The following is a 15,897-nucleotide window of genomic DNA, read 5'->3' on the forward strand; positions in this document are numbered from 1 at the left end:
GTTGGTTTCAAGAGTCCTCATATTTTAAAAATGTACTTTAGGCATAAAGGCACAGTCTTAGTGGACATAAGAAGAAGTGATGAAGGAAGCAGGGAGGCGAGGCTGCTGATACAAATGGTCCTACTTCGGGCAAGTGCAGAGCTCCTGGCCACACACCCAACAATGTCCTCCCTCTGTCCTTCCATTCTGAGCAATTTCACCTCACAAGCCACCTAGTTAAATCTGACAAGGTGGTGTAATCCTCCAACCTAGGGTCAGTAATTTCTATTTCCAATAGTACAGGTGCAGAAACTCTTAGGATTAAAAGAATAAAGTCACAGAAAGAGTGACAGCTCTGGATTCCATGCAACACTGCTGCATGAGACAAATGATGTTCACACAGCTTCTAGCTTACCTCTGGCTCCATCCACCAGGAGGCTGCAGGCAGTATCTGCTAACACTGGGTGGAGAGCTAGCACATTGTGCTAATCTAGCAGCAAAAGATGAGGTTCCAAGGTACAAATCAGATGAGCCAGAATCCGGGGAAGTCGTGTGCAGCTCCAGCCTCAGCTCCCACTGAGGTCCCCAGCTCCCGGCCAGCTGCAGCCTTGCACATCCCCAATATGGGAGACCCCATTAGCTGCCCACACCTGGCTCTTCTAGAATCCAGTTCTATTCAACACCAATTGGCCATATGCTTCACAGAAGCTGGCCGCCCTTCCAGCCCCAGAGGTTGCTTCCTCACTAGGAATCCAGAGCTTTTAACTCCACTCTCCAGCCAGTGAGCAGCTACAGAAGGTGACAATGAGCATCTGGCAGGTGAGACTCAGCTGGTGAGACCTGCAGAAGGTCTTCTGTGCAGGTTTTCTGTTCTGAAGACAGGACAACCAGAAGAGGTGCTGCCAGCTGCCCTCTGATGCCTGTATCCAGGCAATGACATCAGGATTGGGAGACTAGCCTACACACGGAGCCAATGCTCGTGAGGCCATGTTGAGCCACTGAATCTCTGGGCCTGGTGTTTTGTGAGATGATAATATTTCCTCATGTTTAAACTACTGGGGAAAAGGGGGGGCATTGGCTATCTGGAGGTCCCAAGTAGTCAGATGCAATCTCCTTCCCCTGAAATGACAGAGTTGGGGTACACATGTATACTCACAGTCTCTGTCGAACCAAATGGACACCCCCGCCGTGAGTCCTAACTTCACCTCCTCCATCTCCTTAGACTCTTCTCCTAGGAGGGGGTGTCTGCTCCGTACCCCATCTAGACACACCCACCCTCACCCGCTGCATTTCCAGTCACTCCCAAGTCTGGCTCCACCCACATCTGCCTCCCATTCTGACCTACTGCATCTCCTGCATCAACTTGTTTACGCCCTGTCTGCTGACCCCTGGGTCACCCTCTCAGTGTCCACACTTCTGAACATACATCTCATTGACACAGACTCTGAGCAACTAAATGAAAGGTTGAGTGATGGAGTGAATGATGACTGTGTGAGTACCAAGCACCCTTCTCCTTCACTTGAAACCTGGGGCTTTCCTTTCCTCTTTTCTTTCTTATCTTCTTTCCTCATCTTACTTCTCTGTAGAATGAAAGACAAACATTGAGATAAAAGAGATTCAGAGCTCAGGCTCTGAGGGGTGGATTAAGTATTTCTAGAGAAAGCCTCTAACGGTGCACCTGGCCTCCTGGGAGTTACAGATAAGAGATGACGCCATGGGGGTGGCACTGAGATGCCACACAGCGGCCTCCTGGCCTGCACCCCACACGCCTCCTCCACACAGTAACCGGCTCCGCTGCTGAAACCGGGGGAGAGGCAGCCTTCACAGGTCGGGAGTTACAGCAGAAACCAAGGCGAGTCCAGCCCACAGGAGGCCCTCAGCAGATGTCCCGCGAGTGAGTGAGGTGACAGAGTACCTTGTGGTCAGGGCTTTGGGCTTACATGTGTCTTCGAGGTTTTTTATTCTAAAAGCAGGATGAGATGTGAATACCAGTAATAATCTACTCGATGTAATGAACTTCATCTGAAAGTGCTGACTCAAAAAAGTATTTGATCTACAAGTAGCTGTTTCGAAGTGAAAAATAAAATCTTGCGTTGTCTTAGATTTTCCTTTAAAATTCCTACGGTGGGACTTCCCTGGTGGTCCAGTGGTTAAGAATCTGCCTTGCAATGCAAGGGGCTTGGATTGGATCCCTGATCGGGGAACTAAGATCCCACAGTCTGTGAGGCAACTAAGCCCACGTGCTACAACTAGAGAGTCCTTGCAGCAGCAAAACATCCCGTGTGTCGCAACTAAGCCCTGACACAGCCGAACAAACAAATATTAAAAAAAAAAAAAACAACCCTCCCATGGTTGTTAGCCAAAACTCAAAGTAGAGGGTCACCAGCAGGAGATTTCCAGGCCATGTGCAGAGAGGCCTAGTCCATCACACCAGCTGAATCTCTCAGAGCTACTCCGTTGTATACAGCTAAGCCCTGGGGCTGGGTTTCTGAGATGACGGCAGAAAGAACACGTGGCAGAGAACACGGCCCACTGTGGAAATCGGCAGTGGAGCCCGTGAAGGTCTGCAAATACAATTTGAACTTGTAACTCGGCACAGGTATTAAAATATATGTCACCTTTCATCACCTTAAGAGCAAACTGACACTAAAAGCTCTGCAAGATCTTTTATATTACACCATAGAGTAAAAACTGTAGTCAATGTTTGGATAGTTAAAAGAGCACCAAACACCACAAAGTGTAACCAACATGGTTCTATTAAAAACTGTTGTCAACTCTGGCATTCAAGGACAGCAATACAATATTTTCTTTACAAAGCAACCAATATAAAAATCTGCAAATGCCATAAATTCATTTATAGGCTATTATTTTCACATAGGCATGTCACTAGATTCTTTCCATTCCTTTCTTTCCATTCTCTCCTGAGGTATTTTTTGTGGTTTATTTTTATTGTACTGCTGGATGCATTTATCTTTGATCACCCTTTCCTAAAATGATTTTTAAAGATCTGCAAAAATTTTTATTGCATAGGACACTATTCATGACACAGAGATTGGGAACTGCAAATATGTGGCATTGGAACAAGTCTTACAAATATTGCATTTTAAGAATCTGTTACAGACTTTTTTTTACAGTTTGTCTCTTTAAAAAAAAAATTGAAGTTATAGCTAAGAGTTAACTACGTACAGTGAAGCAGTTTGGGAATGTTAGAGATTAGAAAATACGCTGAATGATACAAAGGAGGAAAAAAAAGCCATAATTCTTGCCAGCTATATATTGTATTGCCTTCAAAAGCAACTGTACAGGTTGTAATCAGTTCATAGTTAAATATTTCTACTAATCTGTTTTGGGAGAGCAAATGTCTTTCAAGGTTTCCAGTTCCTCTATAAGCTTCTTGTTTTGAACTTCCAGCACCGCAACTCGACTCTCCAGACACTTGACATATTCTTTCTTTCGACGTCGACATTCTTTAGCAGCTTCCCTGAAAGAAAATAGAAAGCAAAAGGGCAAACAAAACATTTTTTCGCATGCACGCTACTGACAAGGAGGCTGAAGGAGGCTTGGGAAGTGTGATCATGGTTGCGTTCCCCATCCTGGGACAAGAGGTCTCATTCAGTTTCAAACACTAAAGCCAAACTGGGTTCTCAAGGGTCACTGGGGTCCCTTCCACAAGTCATTCCACATGGCAATTAGTAGCATGGCTGCACCTCCTGCCTTGATTAGAGTTCAGAGCAAACAAGGTCCAAGCCAAAGACAGTTACTCTGCTTTATGGCAATAAAGATCTTTGAGGGCCTTGAGTTCCTCAATGAGGGTCTTGTTTTGGTTTTCAAGCACAGCCACGCGGTTTTCAAGACACTTGACATATTCTTTCTTCTTCCTGCGACACTCCCGGGCAGCTTCCCTGGAACCAACACAAGGCAAGTGACAAGGGGAACAACCTCTCAGCGCAGTCCAGAGCGGCCCCCCAGGCTCAACCGCCAGGTGGTCCTCGGTCAGGTCTGGACAGACCACACGACAGCTGTGACCAAGCACATGCCTGGGCGTGTGGTCACCCTCAGCCAGCACGAGCGATGGCAGAGCGACAACTGGCCCGGCATCTGTGGTACAAGGTGTTTCCTTAGGGCACATGGCCCATGGTCACAGGGGCCAGAAAGGTTTTCAGTAACCAAAACGATAGGAACACATCTCCACATGACTTTCTACCAAAAAAAAAAAAAATTACAGATCTGTTCAATTCTCTTAACTATCTTTGTCCACCAAAAGCCACATGTTCCATCACGAGTTAACTTTGATCAAAAATGATTAGAAAAATTAATCCTCAGCAACCTTAAACCTCAGTATGGGAGGTTTTCATTCTTCAAGACTAAATCTCAGTTAAGACAAGATCAATTGGGATGGCAAGCAATAATTTATTGGCTGGGAAAAACAACACGGATAAGAATAACAGGTCATGCACATTTTCATAAACCAAAATTAAAGGGACTAGGCTTTTGAAAATTAAGGGAGAGGAGAGAGGGTACAGAATATAACCCTCAGTAATTCAGACAACTTAAACATGGAAATGTGAGAATGCCATGACAGAAATCATGGAAAGGACATGAGACATTCATCTGCAAACCAGGACAGAAAGCAGTGCAGACATGCCCAAAGGAGACCAGACCAGCAGCCAAAGCAACACACACAAATGAACCTATGAGCTGAGTTGGTCATTTTATGCATAACCCCACCAAAAAACAATGGACACAGCCAACATTTTCTCTCCTTTTTTTTTTTCAGAGAGGGAGGAGGTGGCAACCACATCATTTAACTCCTCTGCAGAAGATACCCTTTGATCACAGCTTTGTTTTGGAGCATTCCTTTGAGAAGAACTGCCTTTCGGGTACACATCGTATCAAAAAGCCTACGTTGAAACAGATAATTCAAATATATAAACAAAAGTTGTTTTGAATGTCTAATTACCAGCTACTGTAATGCCAGTTACCTCTGCTACAATGCTGAACTAGGACTGACATGTGGACACACTTGGCCGATTCTGTTTTATGTTTGGGGGTAGTTGACGCTCACTAACAACTGGTTATCTGTGTTTTTTTCTGTGGGAAGTAAGGGTCAGCAGAAGAGAGACCTTGAAATCCCAATGAACCGCAGGAAGAGATCAAGCCTTACTGCCTAGCTGAGAACAATGCCATCGCCCTGTTAATTTAAGATGTTCTCAGACTTCTCAACTGGTTAACAGAAAAATTAACAGTGTAAAAGTGAGCCAAATCTGATAAACACAGATTAAGTTAATATAAATGATTCACATGGCAAAGTCAAGAATAACTCCAATCACACCTGGCAGTTTGAGAACATAATTCAACTCTTTCACAAAGAAATGAAAATACATTTCTGAACACCAAGTTTTTCATGATTAAATCATGAAATTCTAGATCTGGAAGGAAGATAGTCATTTTATAAAACAAGTTACCATGAAATTAAATTTTAAATATTGAAGAGCAGTGTTGTGGGATATCTAGTTTTTCAAGTTTTATTTACCAAGGTGAACTATTTCTAGTGAAATATCCATACTTCGTGTTTCATGTGTCTGCCTGCACGTTACCAGAGTCAAAATGTTCTAGGCACAACACTCTGGATGGTCATACCAGTAGGTGGTACATTCCTAAGTTGTCTCAGCTACGGAAAACACCTGTTTCTTCTATTAATAGTTAGCTCAGCTTTCAGGTCTTGCATTTGTCTGAAGATATCCTTGGCATGGAGAAGAAATACACAGCAAGGAGGAAAAGCTGATAAGCTTGTTAAAAAAATAAAAACCATCATGGGATTGGTAGAAATACAATTAAGTATCTATTATGAATGCCAGCCAAAGAATTTAGTCTTTTTAAAGAGAGAATGTGTAATAGGTCTTTTACATGAATAAGTCAGTCCTACGTGTCTCTCCGTGGAGGGGCTATGAGTAGTTTTAATTCTTTCTGTAAGGTCACACAACTACATGTGCAGAGGTCTCTTGCAGGTGACCTCACTGTTAGTGCTGTGTGGGCTCTGGGTAAAGACAACCTGAATGCAGTTCCAGGTTCCATGCAGTTTGGGCTGTGTGATCTTAACCAGCTTGTTACCTGACCTCTCTGAACCTCAGCTGCTCATCTGTAAAGTAAGGAGAAAGTGTGTGTGTGTGTGTGTGTGTGTGTGTATGCTCAGTCATGTCTGACTCTGCAATCCATGGGACTATAGCCCACAAGGCTCCTCTGTCCATGGGATTTCTCAGGCACGAATACTGGAGTGGGTAACCATTCCCTTCTCCAGAGGACCTTCCTGACCCAGGGATGGAACCCAGGTCTGCATTTCAGGCAGATTCTTTATGGTCTGAGCCACCAGGGAAGCCCATGGAAAGTAAGGAGAATAACTAGACCTATTCTCATGTGAAAGCTACGTGCCTGCAAGTTAAAGAAATGGTAGGAACAAGCATTGAAAATTGCTCAACAGACACTGAGCAACCGAACAGCCATTTGTCATCTGCTTTTCTCTTGTCCTGCTCTGAAACTGAAATCTGGAAGCTAAAATAGACCCTTCTCAGAATTCCTCGCACCTAGGGACTGTCTCAGTTATTTCTAGCCTAGGAAATATGCAGAACATGTGAGAAAATAAGAGAGGGAACTAGAAGTATATGTACTACAGGAGGTGTCTCTACATGGTGGGGCTGTGGGTAATTTTAATTCTTCCTCTTGCTTTGTCCCTGCACTCAGCTAGAATTTTTCAGAATAGACTGTAGTTTGGTATAATAGAGAAAAAAACAAAGTTACAAAATTGGTAGAAAAAATCTATATGTAAAAGACTTAGAAAATTCAGAACTCACACTCAAATTTATTTTGTTCATAAAGAAGTTTCTTTTTTTTTGTAACAGGCTCTTTATTTAACAAGTCAGAGGGGTGGGATGGGGTGGGATGGGGTGGGAGGTGGGAAGAAGGTTCAAGAGGAAGGGGACATATGTATGCGTACGGCTGATTCATGCAGATGTATGGCAGAAACCAACACAATATTGTAAAACAATTATTCTCCAATTAAAATAAATAATAAAAACAAACAAGTCAGGCCATTATTTTATTTCAGTCTTTTTGTATAAAGTATAGAAGTACTTCATTGTCATCATCGAACCATCTTCTAAGGTTTTCATTGTATCTGAATGTCTTATTTCATAATAATGATAATTATATTGACCATACTGACAAATTAAATAATGATAATTTTAAAAAATAATGATTAATTTTTATTGAGTATAGTTGCTAAGAAGCTAAAAATTACTTATCACCTATTTCACAAAGTAAATACCAAGTATAAAGTGAATCTTTATTTGTAATAAAGTCCTTCTGTTATCATTAAAAAAATTTAATGTATCATTTAGATATTACCCTACAACACAGGGGGATTTACCTTAGCTGATGAAAGTTTCATGGCTGGAACTCTGATTAGAAAACTTACCTATGAGCACAAGCACAGCAGGAGTCTACACAAAATGCCGCAGAACACGTAACTTGGGAGAAATAGCTGAGGACAAGTAGTAACTGATATGTCCCCTAGGTGGCCGCAGTTTCTAATGAAACGCCTTACCTGTTTTTCATGAGCCTCAGCTCTCGTTTGCGAGTCGCTTCCTCTGCGAGCTGCTGGGGACTGTGCAGGCTTCCGGGGGAGGCAGCCATCACCACTCCCTGTGGCAAAGCCGTAGTCGGAGCTCGGATCTGGTAAGTCGGCATGTCGCCAGTGGCAGCTGCAATGAGACAAAATGGCACAAGTCATATAAACAGTTTCCCACTTGATATAGTTTATATAAAGTTGACCTGGAAATAACAACCTTCTTTTTACATGTTGTGAGAGGTGATCTTGCTAACGTTTAAGATGACTGTTCAGGGCATTATAGAAATCTTAGGTATGAAAGATCCCATGAGCATTTGGAACAATGATACTCAGGATGGTCTATACATTTAATAGGAAAATGCCCTAACACTTTTTAGAAAGTTTTTTTTTTTAATCAAAGGCTAAAGTAGGGAGACTTTTGAATTAATAGTTCATTTAGCCTAAAATCAGTGGTGTGCTGATATATATTTAATCGCAAGCTCTCCAGGAGGGAAAAAAAAGCCCTGGTCTGTAGTGTTTATCGAATCCCAGGATGTGAACACTCTCACCATGGCCAGTTTCAAGCTACCAGTGTGACTTCACAAGATGTAGAGCTGGAAAGACATACTATAGTAAGGGGCACACCATACAGAGAAAACAGATGTAAAGAGCCTCAAGATCATGGATATAATCATTAGAAAGGATGAGTTTTAAGTGTTTTTTAATGTAATTTATTTGTTAAGTATATGTATATTATCAATACATCTAATTTTTACTGATGGCTGTTTTTGCAATCAGTTCATAAAAATCCTGAAAATGTAATCATTGGTACCAGCAAACCAGTGGGAGCTGGCCCTAGCACACCACTGCAAGAATTTTACTGAAGCAGAACATCTGTATCCTCTGAACAGCCCAGTGAAAAGGTTTTCCCATAGCCTACATCATACCTGGAACAGTTCCTGAAAATCTCTAAGTGCAAGTGTTATTAACAGATGACGACTGACTGGGCGGCTGGAAGGAAAATACTAGCTTACTGTATTTTCAGCTTAAAAACAAGAACAAAATAAGAAACAGGAAAGCTCTACTTAAAACTGGATTCTCTGCGGAATAACAACTTTTGTCTTTCCTAGGTTCCTTGGGAGAATAACACACTTCTAAACAATCATTTTTTAAAACACCTTTTCTAATTATAGTATAATCATAGCTAAATGATAAATTTAAATATTTAATATTCAGACTGAATACTAAAAGTCCTCAAAGTGTCCTGATTTCAAAATTTGTCTATCCACTGCCATAAACACAGCTTCCTAGAAAGGACAGATGGATTTAAGTCATGAAACATTTTTTTACCACCAACTTTTCAACTTTGAGAATGAATGGTCCATAGTTAATTTGACATTTTGATGAGATATTGCAAAATGCATGCTCTCTCAAAGTTAAATGCAAGAAAGGTTTAAAAAGTTATCAAGTTCTATAAAAATTGGTCTGAACCTAGTGCCAATCAAAATATGAAAGGTATCATCACTATGTGTCATTGAAATGTATTATACCCATTGAGTAAGAAACAAAATTTTACCCCAAAGGGAGACAAAGACTTTTTCACTAAAGTGGAATATTATCACTGAAAATAGCCAACCAGCTTAAAAGGTTCATCAAAAATGATCTATGTGCTTCTTTTGGATATATACCAGGATTTTTTTCCCTCTAGGGCTTGAGAATTAGGTGAAAGAATAAAAATATGGCTTTAAGTGAAGATAACAAGGTCTTTGTAAGATTAATAAAATCACCACTTATAAATTTCTCCCTTCTGTATATAAAAAAAAAATTTCTCCCTTCTGTATATAATTTAATAATCATGATAAACAGTAACCGCGATAGATATAACAATCACTAGCAAAATTTAATATTAGTAAACTTGGGAAAAATCCTAAATTTACTTTTGTGACTATTTAAAACACTGTATACACAGATGTATTATTATATGTCACAGAAAATTTTGAAATATTTTGAAATTATTTAAGAAGATTATTTTAAAAAATCAGTTGTAAACTGTTCACTTCCTAAAGATTTTTTAGAAAAACTTCAAATCATATTGCCAGGGCAACTAGAATGGTGCACAGAACACAGTTGTCTCCTTTCTCTGCCCTCACATCAGGGGAAGGTGGTTATGGGTTAATAAAGGTTAAACAATGGAACAGCTGGAGGCGACAGAGGCTTTCTAAAATTGGAACAATGGCCTGTGACGAATGAGAAGTTCATGTGTCGTCGCTGTGCTGACATTTGCAGGCGGCAAGGATGCAGACCTTGGTCTAGGGTTGTTCTGGCCAAACACTGCTCACAAAGAGTGCAATAAAAATTAACAGCAAGGTACAGAGGGGTTCAGGATGCTTGCTCTGGTTTTGTGTATATCTGCTATTTTTGGTACTGTAAGTTAGAGCAGACTGGTTATGTGATATACAAAAGTTAAAGAGTATCCATTTTTTTCAAAAGGAAAAGGGGTAGGGGGAGGAATATTTTGCAGGTGAAAAAATCAAGTTCATTCACTGGTCTTAAAGCCAGAAATGGTTCTAAACTTGTGCCTGTTTCCAAAAGCTGAAACTACCCTCCAAGGGCCAAACTTGGCACCATGAAGAAGAGTGGCACTTTTTAAAGAAGTATTCTTAAAACATTTTGAGCAACAGCTCAGGAATACATGCAGCTTTAAAATGGTATCTTGGAAAGGAATTTTATATTTGGATGTATTATTTCTAGATTATTCGCTAACAAAACTAGGTTTTATTACAATTTTTCAGACCTAGAATATATTCATTCTATCTCCTTCAACAAAAAAAATCACCCTGCAGTGCATTAGTTCAAGCCAGAAATAGGAATCAATGTAAATTAGTAGGAATTAGCATCAATTCCTATAATATCCCAAATAATCTATGTGATGGTGCTATTCTAATGTCTAAGGGTTACTGAATAAGGATCAAAGGATGAATTCCATATATTGAAACATGATCTTGTTAGTAAGCATGTTAATAAGATATGGGCAAAGAGAATCTTTTGTTTTAAGGAAATCCAAACGTCAAAAAGTTTTGTTTTTGAAACAAGTTATCAGAAAGTTTTTGTCTTAGCTTTTAGTTTTCAATGAAGTGATTCAGTGGTAATTTAAAGCAGGTTAGATGCTGAGGATCAGAGTTCAAAGAAACCTATTACATTCTTCGGTGTCACACTCTGATCCATGGATTCTTACAAAAGCCAATTCCTGTTCCTTCTAACTACTAAAAGTGCCCAAATTATTTTTTATTCCAGAATTTCACTGTACACATTATTTCTGAAAATAAGTAGACCATCTGTGGGGGCTTTAAACTCATGATCAAAGAAAAACAAGAAAAAGATATTGATATACTAATTTTATTCTAAGGCTGCAAACTTTAAAGACAAGTCAGGGACATCTTTTTTACCTTGGTATCCCCTAGAGTCTAGCTCAGTCTTTGATATTATGAGTGCCTGGTGAGTTTACATGTGCACCACATGGAGTAAAATTTGAACTTCCTGGGGTTTTGCAAAAGTCCACTGTCATTTAGAATGTCTAAAGTAAGCAATATTATGATTATAAGACCAAAATTAGCTATTGTTATTATAGCTAAGTCTTTAACACTAAGCCATGGAAAGCCCGATAAGGTGCCATGTGTTTTTTCAGACTTCTTGATAAAAGGCATTATTTCTTCAGTCTTCCCTTAGATAGTAGTCATCTAACATGTCATTTTAGAAGGAGAGAAGTTCTATTTATAGTGTCATTCCAACCATCTAACTCCTGACATGAAAAAAAAAGAAATGTTTAGGTTTAGTATCAATATTTCATGAGAAAGAAAATCCCTAGAACTCTCACTTCTGGTCAGTAACTTCATACCTCTCTTCGCAAAGCTTTAAACACGGAACAGCAGAAAGAGCATGGGGCTTGGAGTTTGGGTCCTAGTCAGCTCTGCCACTTACCAGCCATGTGACTTGGGGCAAGTTCAGTTTCCTCATCTGTAAAATGGGGATACATGGTCTCATTTCATACTCACAATAAACCCTGTAATGTATGTCAAAGTGTCTAGCACAGTGCCTGGCACATGGTAGGTTTTCAGCAAATGTTAGTTCCCTTCCTCTTCCCTTCCTTAAGTTCTGAAAGACAATATTCCAGATTATGCTTATACTGTATATTAATTAGTTCAAAGGCATATACAACCATAAATATATTTCCCCCTGGAGTTTCCCTTCTAACAAACTTGGGTAATGGAAATGGTTGAAATGTGTGGCTCTTATTCCTTATTGCGCTTTTTAAAAAATATGCCTCTTAAAAAACTTTTAAAATTTCTACTATAAAAATTTCTACCATATATTCTATCCCCTTAGAGAATAAAATTATTAAACAATAATAGAAAACATCCTTCTTAAGGTGTATAATCATTTAAAAGAGGACCTCAAAGGTGGAGAATCACAAATAAACAAATGGTACAATCTCATCATCCTGGTATTAAGAAAACTGAAAATCCCAGAAGTCAAAGGTGCTTGTTTCTTCCTAACAAAGAAAAGAAGAAACCCAACCAAATGGCTAGCTTGATAACTTCCAAAGTGAAACAATTTATCAATACCCCTAATGATGGTGATATTATTTGCTCATTTGTTTATTGAGTTCTCTGAGCACATTAACTGAATAAAGATTTTTTTTTCTACACACAGCTCCTACCTTCATGTGTCATGTTGCTCTATTTGGCTAATCCCACACACACTGGAGAAATGCAAGCAATGGAGGTGACTTAGCAGTCATACTGGTTAGCATGGGTTGCTTGCCCTGGCTCCAGCAAACCAACAACATCCTCATTTTTCTTTTCTGGCCCTCTTCCTCCCTGCCACCACACCAGGACTCAAAATGTCCAGACCAGGCTTGTCCTCGCCTGGTGTCTGACACCATCCAAAACGTCCCCTCCTCCACTGCCCCCCCCTTTTCCCAGGTAAATGAAATCCTATGTAAATGTAACTAAATACTGAACACTTTCAAATTTGCCAAATTTGTCAAAATTAGAAAAATTTCAAATACTGTAACACACAGACCCTGTAGAATTGAGCCAGTACTATTTTTTAAGTTACCCATAAGGGATCTTCCTGAATTGTTTATTAAGTAAAATTCTTCAAGTGAAAAAAAAAGTGTATGTTAAAGATGAAATTATGAATGTCAAAATTTAAAGTTCTATACAATAGCAAATATATACTATATCGTCCTAGGAGAGTAAAAGTAAATATTCTAGAAAAAAGTAACGTGATATGGTATGAACAGGACCCAACAAGGAGTCTGAAAATCCAAACGGGTTCATCGTTTGCTAATTCTGTGAGCAAGAAGAGCTTCACTCACTCTGATCCCTGTTCGGCTAGATGCGAATAAGAGTAACATCAGCAGCAGTCTACCGCGATAAGGCATGGAAGTGCTTCTCCTCTCACCTATTTAAATGTGTTTTCCTCAGTGGGGACTTTCCTGACCCCTTAACCTTGTTACCTGCTTCTTGTGGTCTCTCATGATCTGCCAGCTTTCTTATAGCACTCGCCACATTTGTATTTATTTGTAACAGTAAGTGATTTTTTTAAAGTTTACATAAATGCAAAGTATCATCATAATTATTTTATTAGGCAACATATTCATATAGGCATATAAAACTGGGCAAAGTGAAACAAGCATCCAAAATTGTATTTCATTAAAATATTTTTTCAAAAATAGTGGGGAAATAACACAATGGCAGTTTCTGTATACCTTCCACGCAGTTACAACCTGATCCAAAACATTTTTCATGTGAAAATCTCCAAACAAAAACCTTTTCCAGCAGCCCCCTTTCACAAAGGTGAAATGTATCCTTATTCTCATGCATCAAATATTAAGATACTATTTTCCAAATTTGAATAAGTTGTAACTTTTTAACAATTCAGAAATCCAGGCTGAATACCATGACAAAAACTATTTCTGATAAAAATTTAAAGTATAACCAACAACAACAAAAAAGTATAACCAACAGAAACAATAATATAATTCTATAAACTACACGGATATTCACTCTCACATTCAATTCCATGATCCTATAAGCAAATCCTCCTAAAACCTTTTCTAGGCCAGTCATTATTCTGGAGCCTGATTTTGGTCTAGATAAGCTTTTCAAACTATAAGTTGTAGACCATAAGCAATTCATTAGATTCATGGGTCAAGAACAACATTAAAAAAAGAATAGAATACATAGTATATCACAGAGCATAAGCACTATTTTTGAAACTGGTTTTATATAAATGTACCTGTTTTATATAAACACACACACACACAAAGTCTACTGCAGCATGATGTAAAATGTGCATCATGGTCAAAATTGGGTGGGGACGATCCCCTGGAGAAAGAAGTAGCAGCCCACTCCAGTCTTCTTGCCTGGAGAATCCCATGGACGGAGGAGCTTGGTGGGCCACAGTCCATAGGGTCACAAAGAGTCGGACACGACTGAAGAGACTTAACACACATGGTCAAAAAGTTGGCAAGTCAAAGATCCAGCTCTATCCACTCCCTTCAAAATCCGGATGGAGAGGGGATGAAACTGGAAGTCCAAGGTGGAGCCCAAAGCTGCATTACTGCCTTCAAAAGAACCCTTAAATCCTGTGTTTTGGGAGCTCCTCAAAAAAGCAAATAAAATACACTTTTCATTCTCAAATAGCATTTTAAACAGAACTGATTCTGTGAGAACTGACCAGATTTCCAAAAATAATGATTTCTGAAGACACAGTGAGGTCTTGTGAAAAACATTTGACATTTTAAAAATTTCAGCATTCTGAAAATTTTAAATTGGAATGGGTAAATCAGGTATAAGCACTGTGGACAAAACTGTGAGAAAAAAATCTTTTCTCACAGGACAGTAGTATGTTCAATGTTCTCTTATTTACAAGCAATGGTTAAAAATGTATGCACATTTTACTTTAACATTTAAATATATTCTAGGTATTCTCCAATCATTTAATTTTATTTTTTGCTATAATTTGTTTCTCATGTTTGGACATGAAAATTGGAATTAAAGGCTTAGTAAAGAAAGATACACACCAACTAATGATTTTTAGAAAATAAATGCATGCACAAAAATGCTTTTGGTCCTAAAATCATATGACATGGACTGTTTGAGATTAAGTCTATCTATCTCTTACAATAAGTCTGTCATCTGAGGGCTTCTGCAATCTGTAGCACCTCCAAAATCTCACAAAAACTTCTTTGGGAAAAACAATTTAACACAGGCTTTACTTGCTCAAGACAATGGAATGTTCCCTTCGGGGAGAGAGCGAGATCCACCAAGTGAACAGCTAAAAGGTGTTTACAGTCACCCTTTCTTAAGAAATTCGACTGCAAGTTTAGTATGGGTCTGGCACTCAACTGCAAGTCACTAAATCACAAGCATTACCTGTAACTAAGAGCATCAACCCCCAAGAAGAAGTGAAGGTGGGGGTGGGGTAGGTGGGGGGCGGCCAATCAAAGGCGTGCACTCCCTGGGCCGAGCGCGAGCGGGCGCTCCGTCCCCAGGCACCTGCGCAGGCCGCTAGGCCCCGCCGGGCACACACTTACCTGGGGTGCAAGGTGAAAGCAAGGCTTACGGGACCTGCTGGGAGCTAAAGGCGCCGTCGGGGAGGGTGGCCACCCCCACCTGCGCGCGGCCGAGCGGAAAGAACTGAGTCAATTACGGCGTGACTCGAACTGACGTCAGCGTGCAGCTCGCCTGCAGTTTAACTTTCCACTCCCCGCTGCACCGATTCCAGGAAATGTAATGACGTCGGCCCTCTGAACCCGGTGAGCGGAGCAGCAGACCGTTTTCCACAGGACGGAAGGAACGGCAGGCTCACCAACACCCTTGACGCGCTGGGTTCATTATTCTGTTTTGCAGCTACATTTGAACACAGCGTGAAAAAAATCGGAAGTTGACTTTGACTTTTTTTTTTTAACAACTCGAACAGAATGTGTGTTTCACTCGCAGCTGCACTGGATTTGCAACAGGTTGCAGATGAATCAACAGCGTATTTTAGTAGAGCAAATGGGGAGAGAGAGAGAGAGGGGCGTGGGGTGGGGGCGGCGGCAGATTACCGCTTTGGCTAAGGAAACAGCTCAGTACTGAGCGAAGAAGCAGCTATACTCAGATGCCTTCACAGGGTGCCGAGCAGATTACGGTTACAGATTAGAAGAAACGTCTTACTTCTCAGCTACTAGAAAGTTGATACTTTGGGAAACACTCAAGAGGTCCCTAAATAATTGTTCTAAACTTAAAAAAAAATTCTGCAGAATG

General features: G+C 40.1%; 1 protein-coding gene across 21 annotated transcripts in view; it reads right to left on the reverse strand.

Annotated features, from left to right (window-relative positions):
- Nucleotides 1–2,717: 2,717 nt before the first annotated feature.
- Nucleotides 2,718–15,897, reverse strand: part of CREM (cAMP responsive element modulator) — a 62,928-nt gene continuing 49,748 nt past the window's right edge. For 6 of the 21 annotated variants that reach the window (XM_070472009.1, XM_070472012.1, XM_020872718.2 and 3 more), the window contains 3 exons: nucleotides 11,561–11,596; nucleotides 7,580–7,736; nucleotides 3,732–3,881 (listed from right to left, as the gene is read on the reverse strand). In XM_070472009.1, coding sequence (XP_070328110.1) covers nucleotides 3,737–3,881; nucleotides 7,580–7,736; nucleotides 11,561–11,596 — 338 coding nt within the window. In that variant the 3' untranslated portion in view covers nucleotides 3,732–3,736. The other 15 variants (XM_020872719.2, XM_020872724.2, XM_070472020.1 and 12 more) reach the window with 6 other exon arrangements.

Source organism: Odocoileus virginianus, chromosome 9 (assembly GCF_023699985.2).
Source record: "Odocoileus virginianus isolate 20LAN1187 ecotype Illinois chromosome 9, Ovbor_1.2, whole genome shotgun sequence".
In the NCBI taxonomy this organism is placed as follows: domain Eukaryota; kingdom Metazoa; phylum Chordata; class Mammalia; order Artiodactyla; family Cervidae; genus Odocoileus; species Odocoileus virginianus.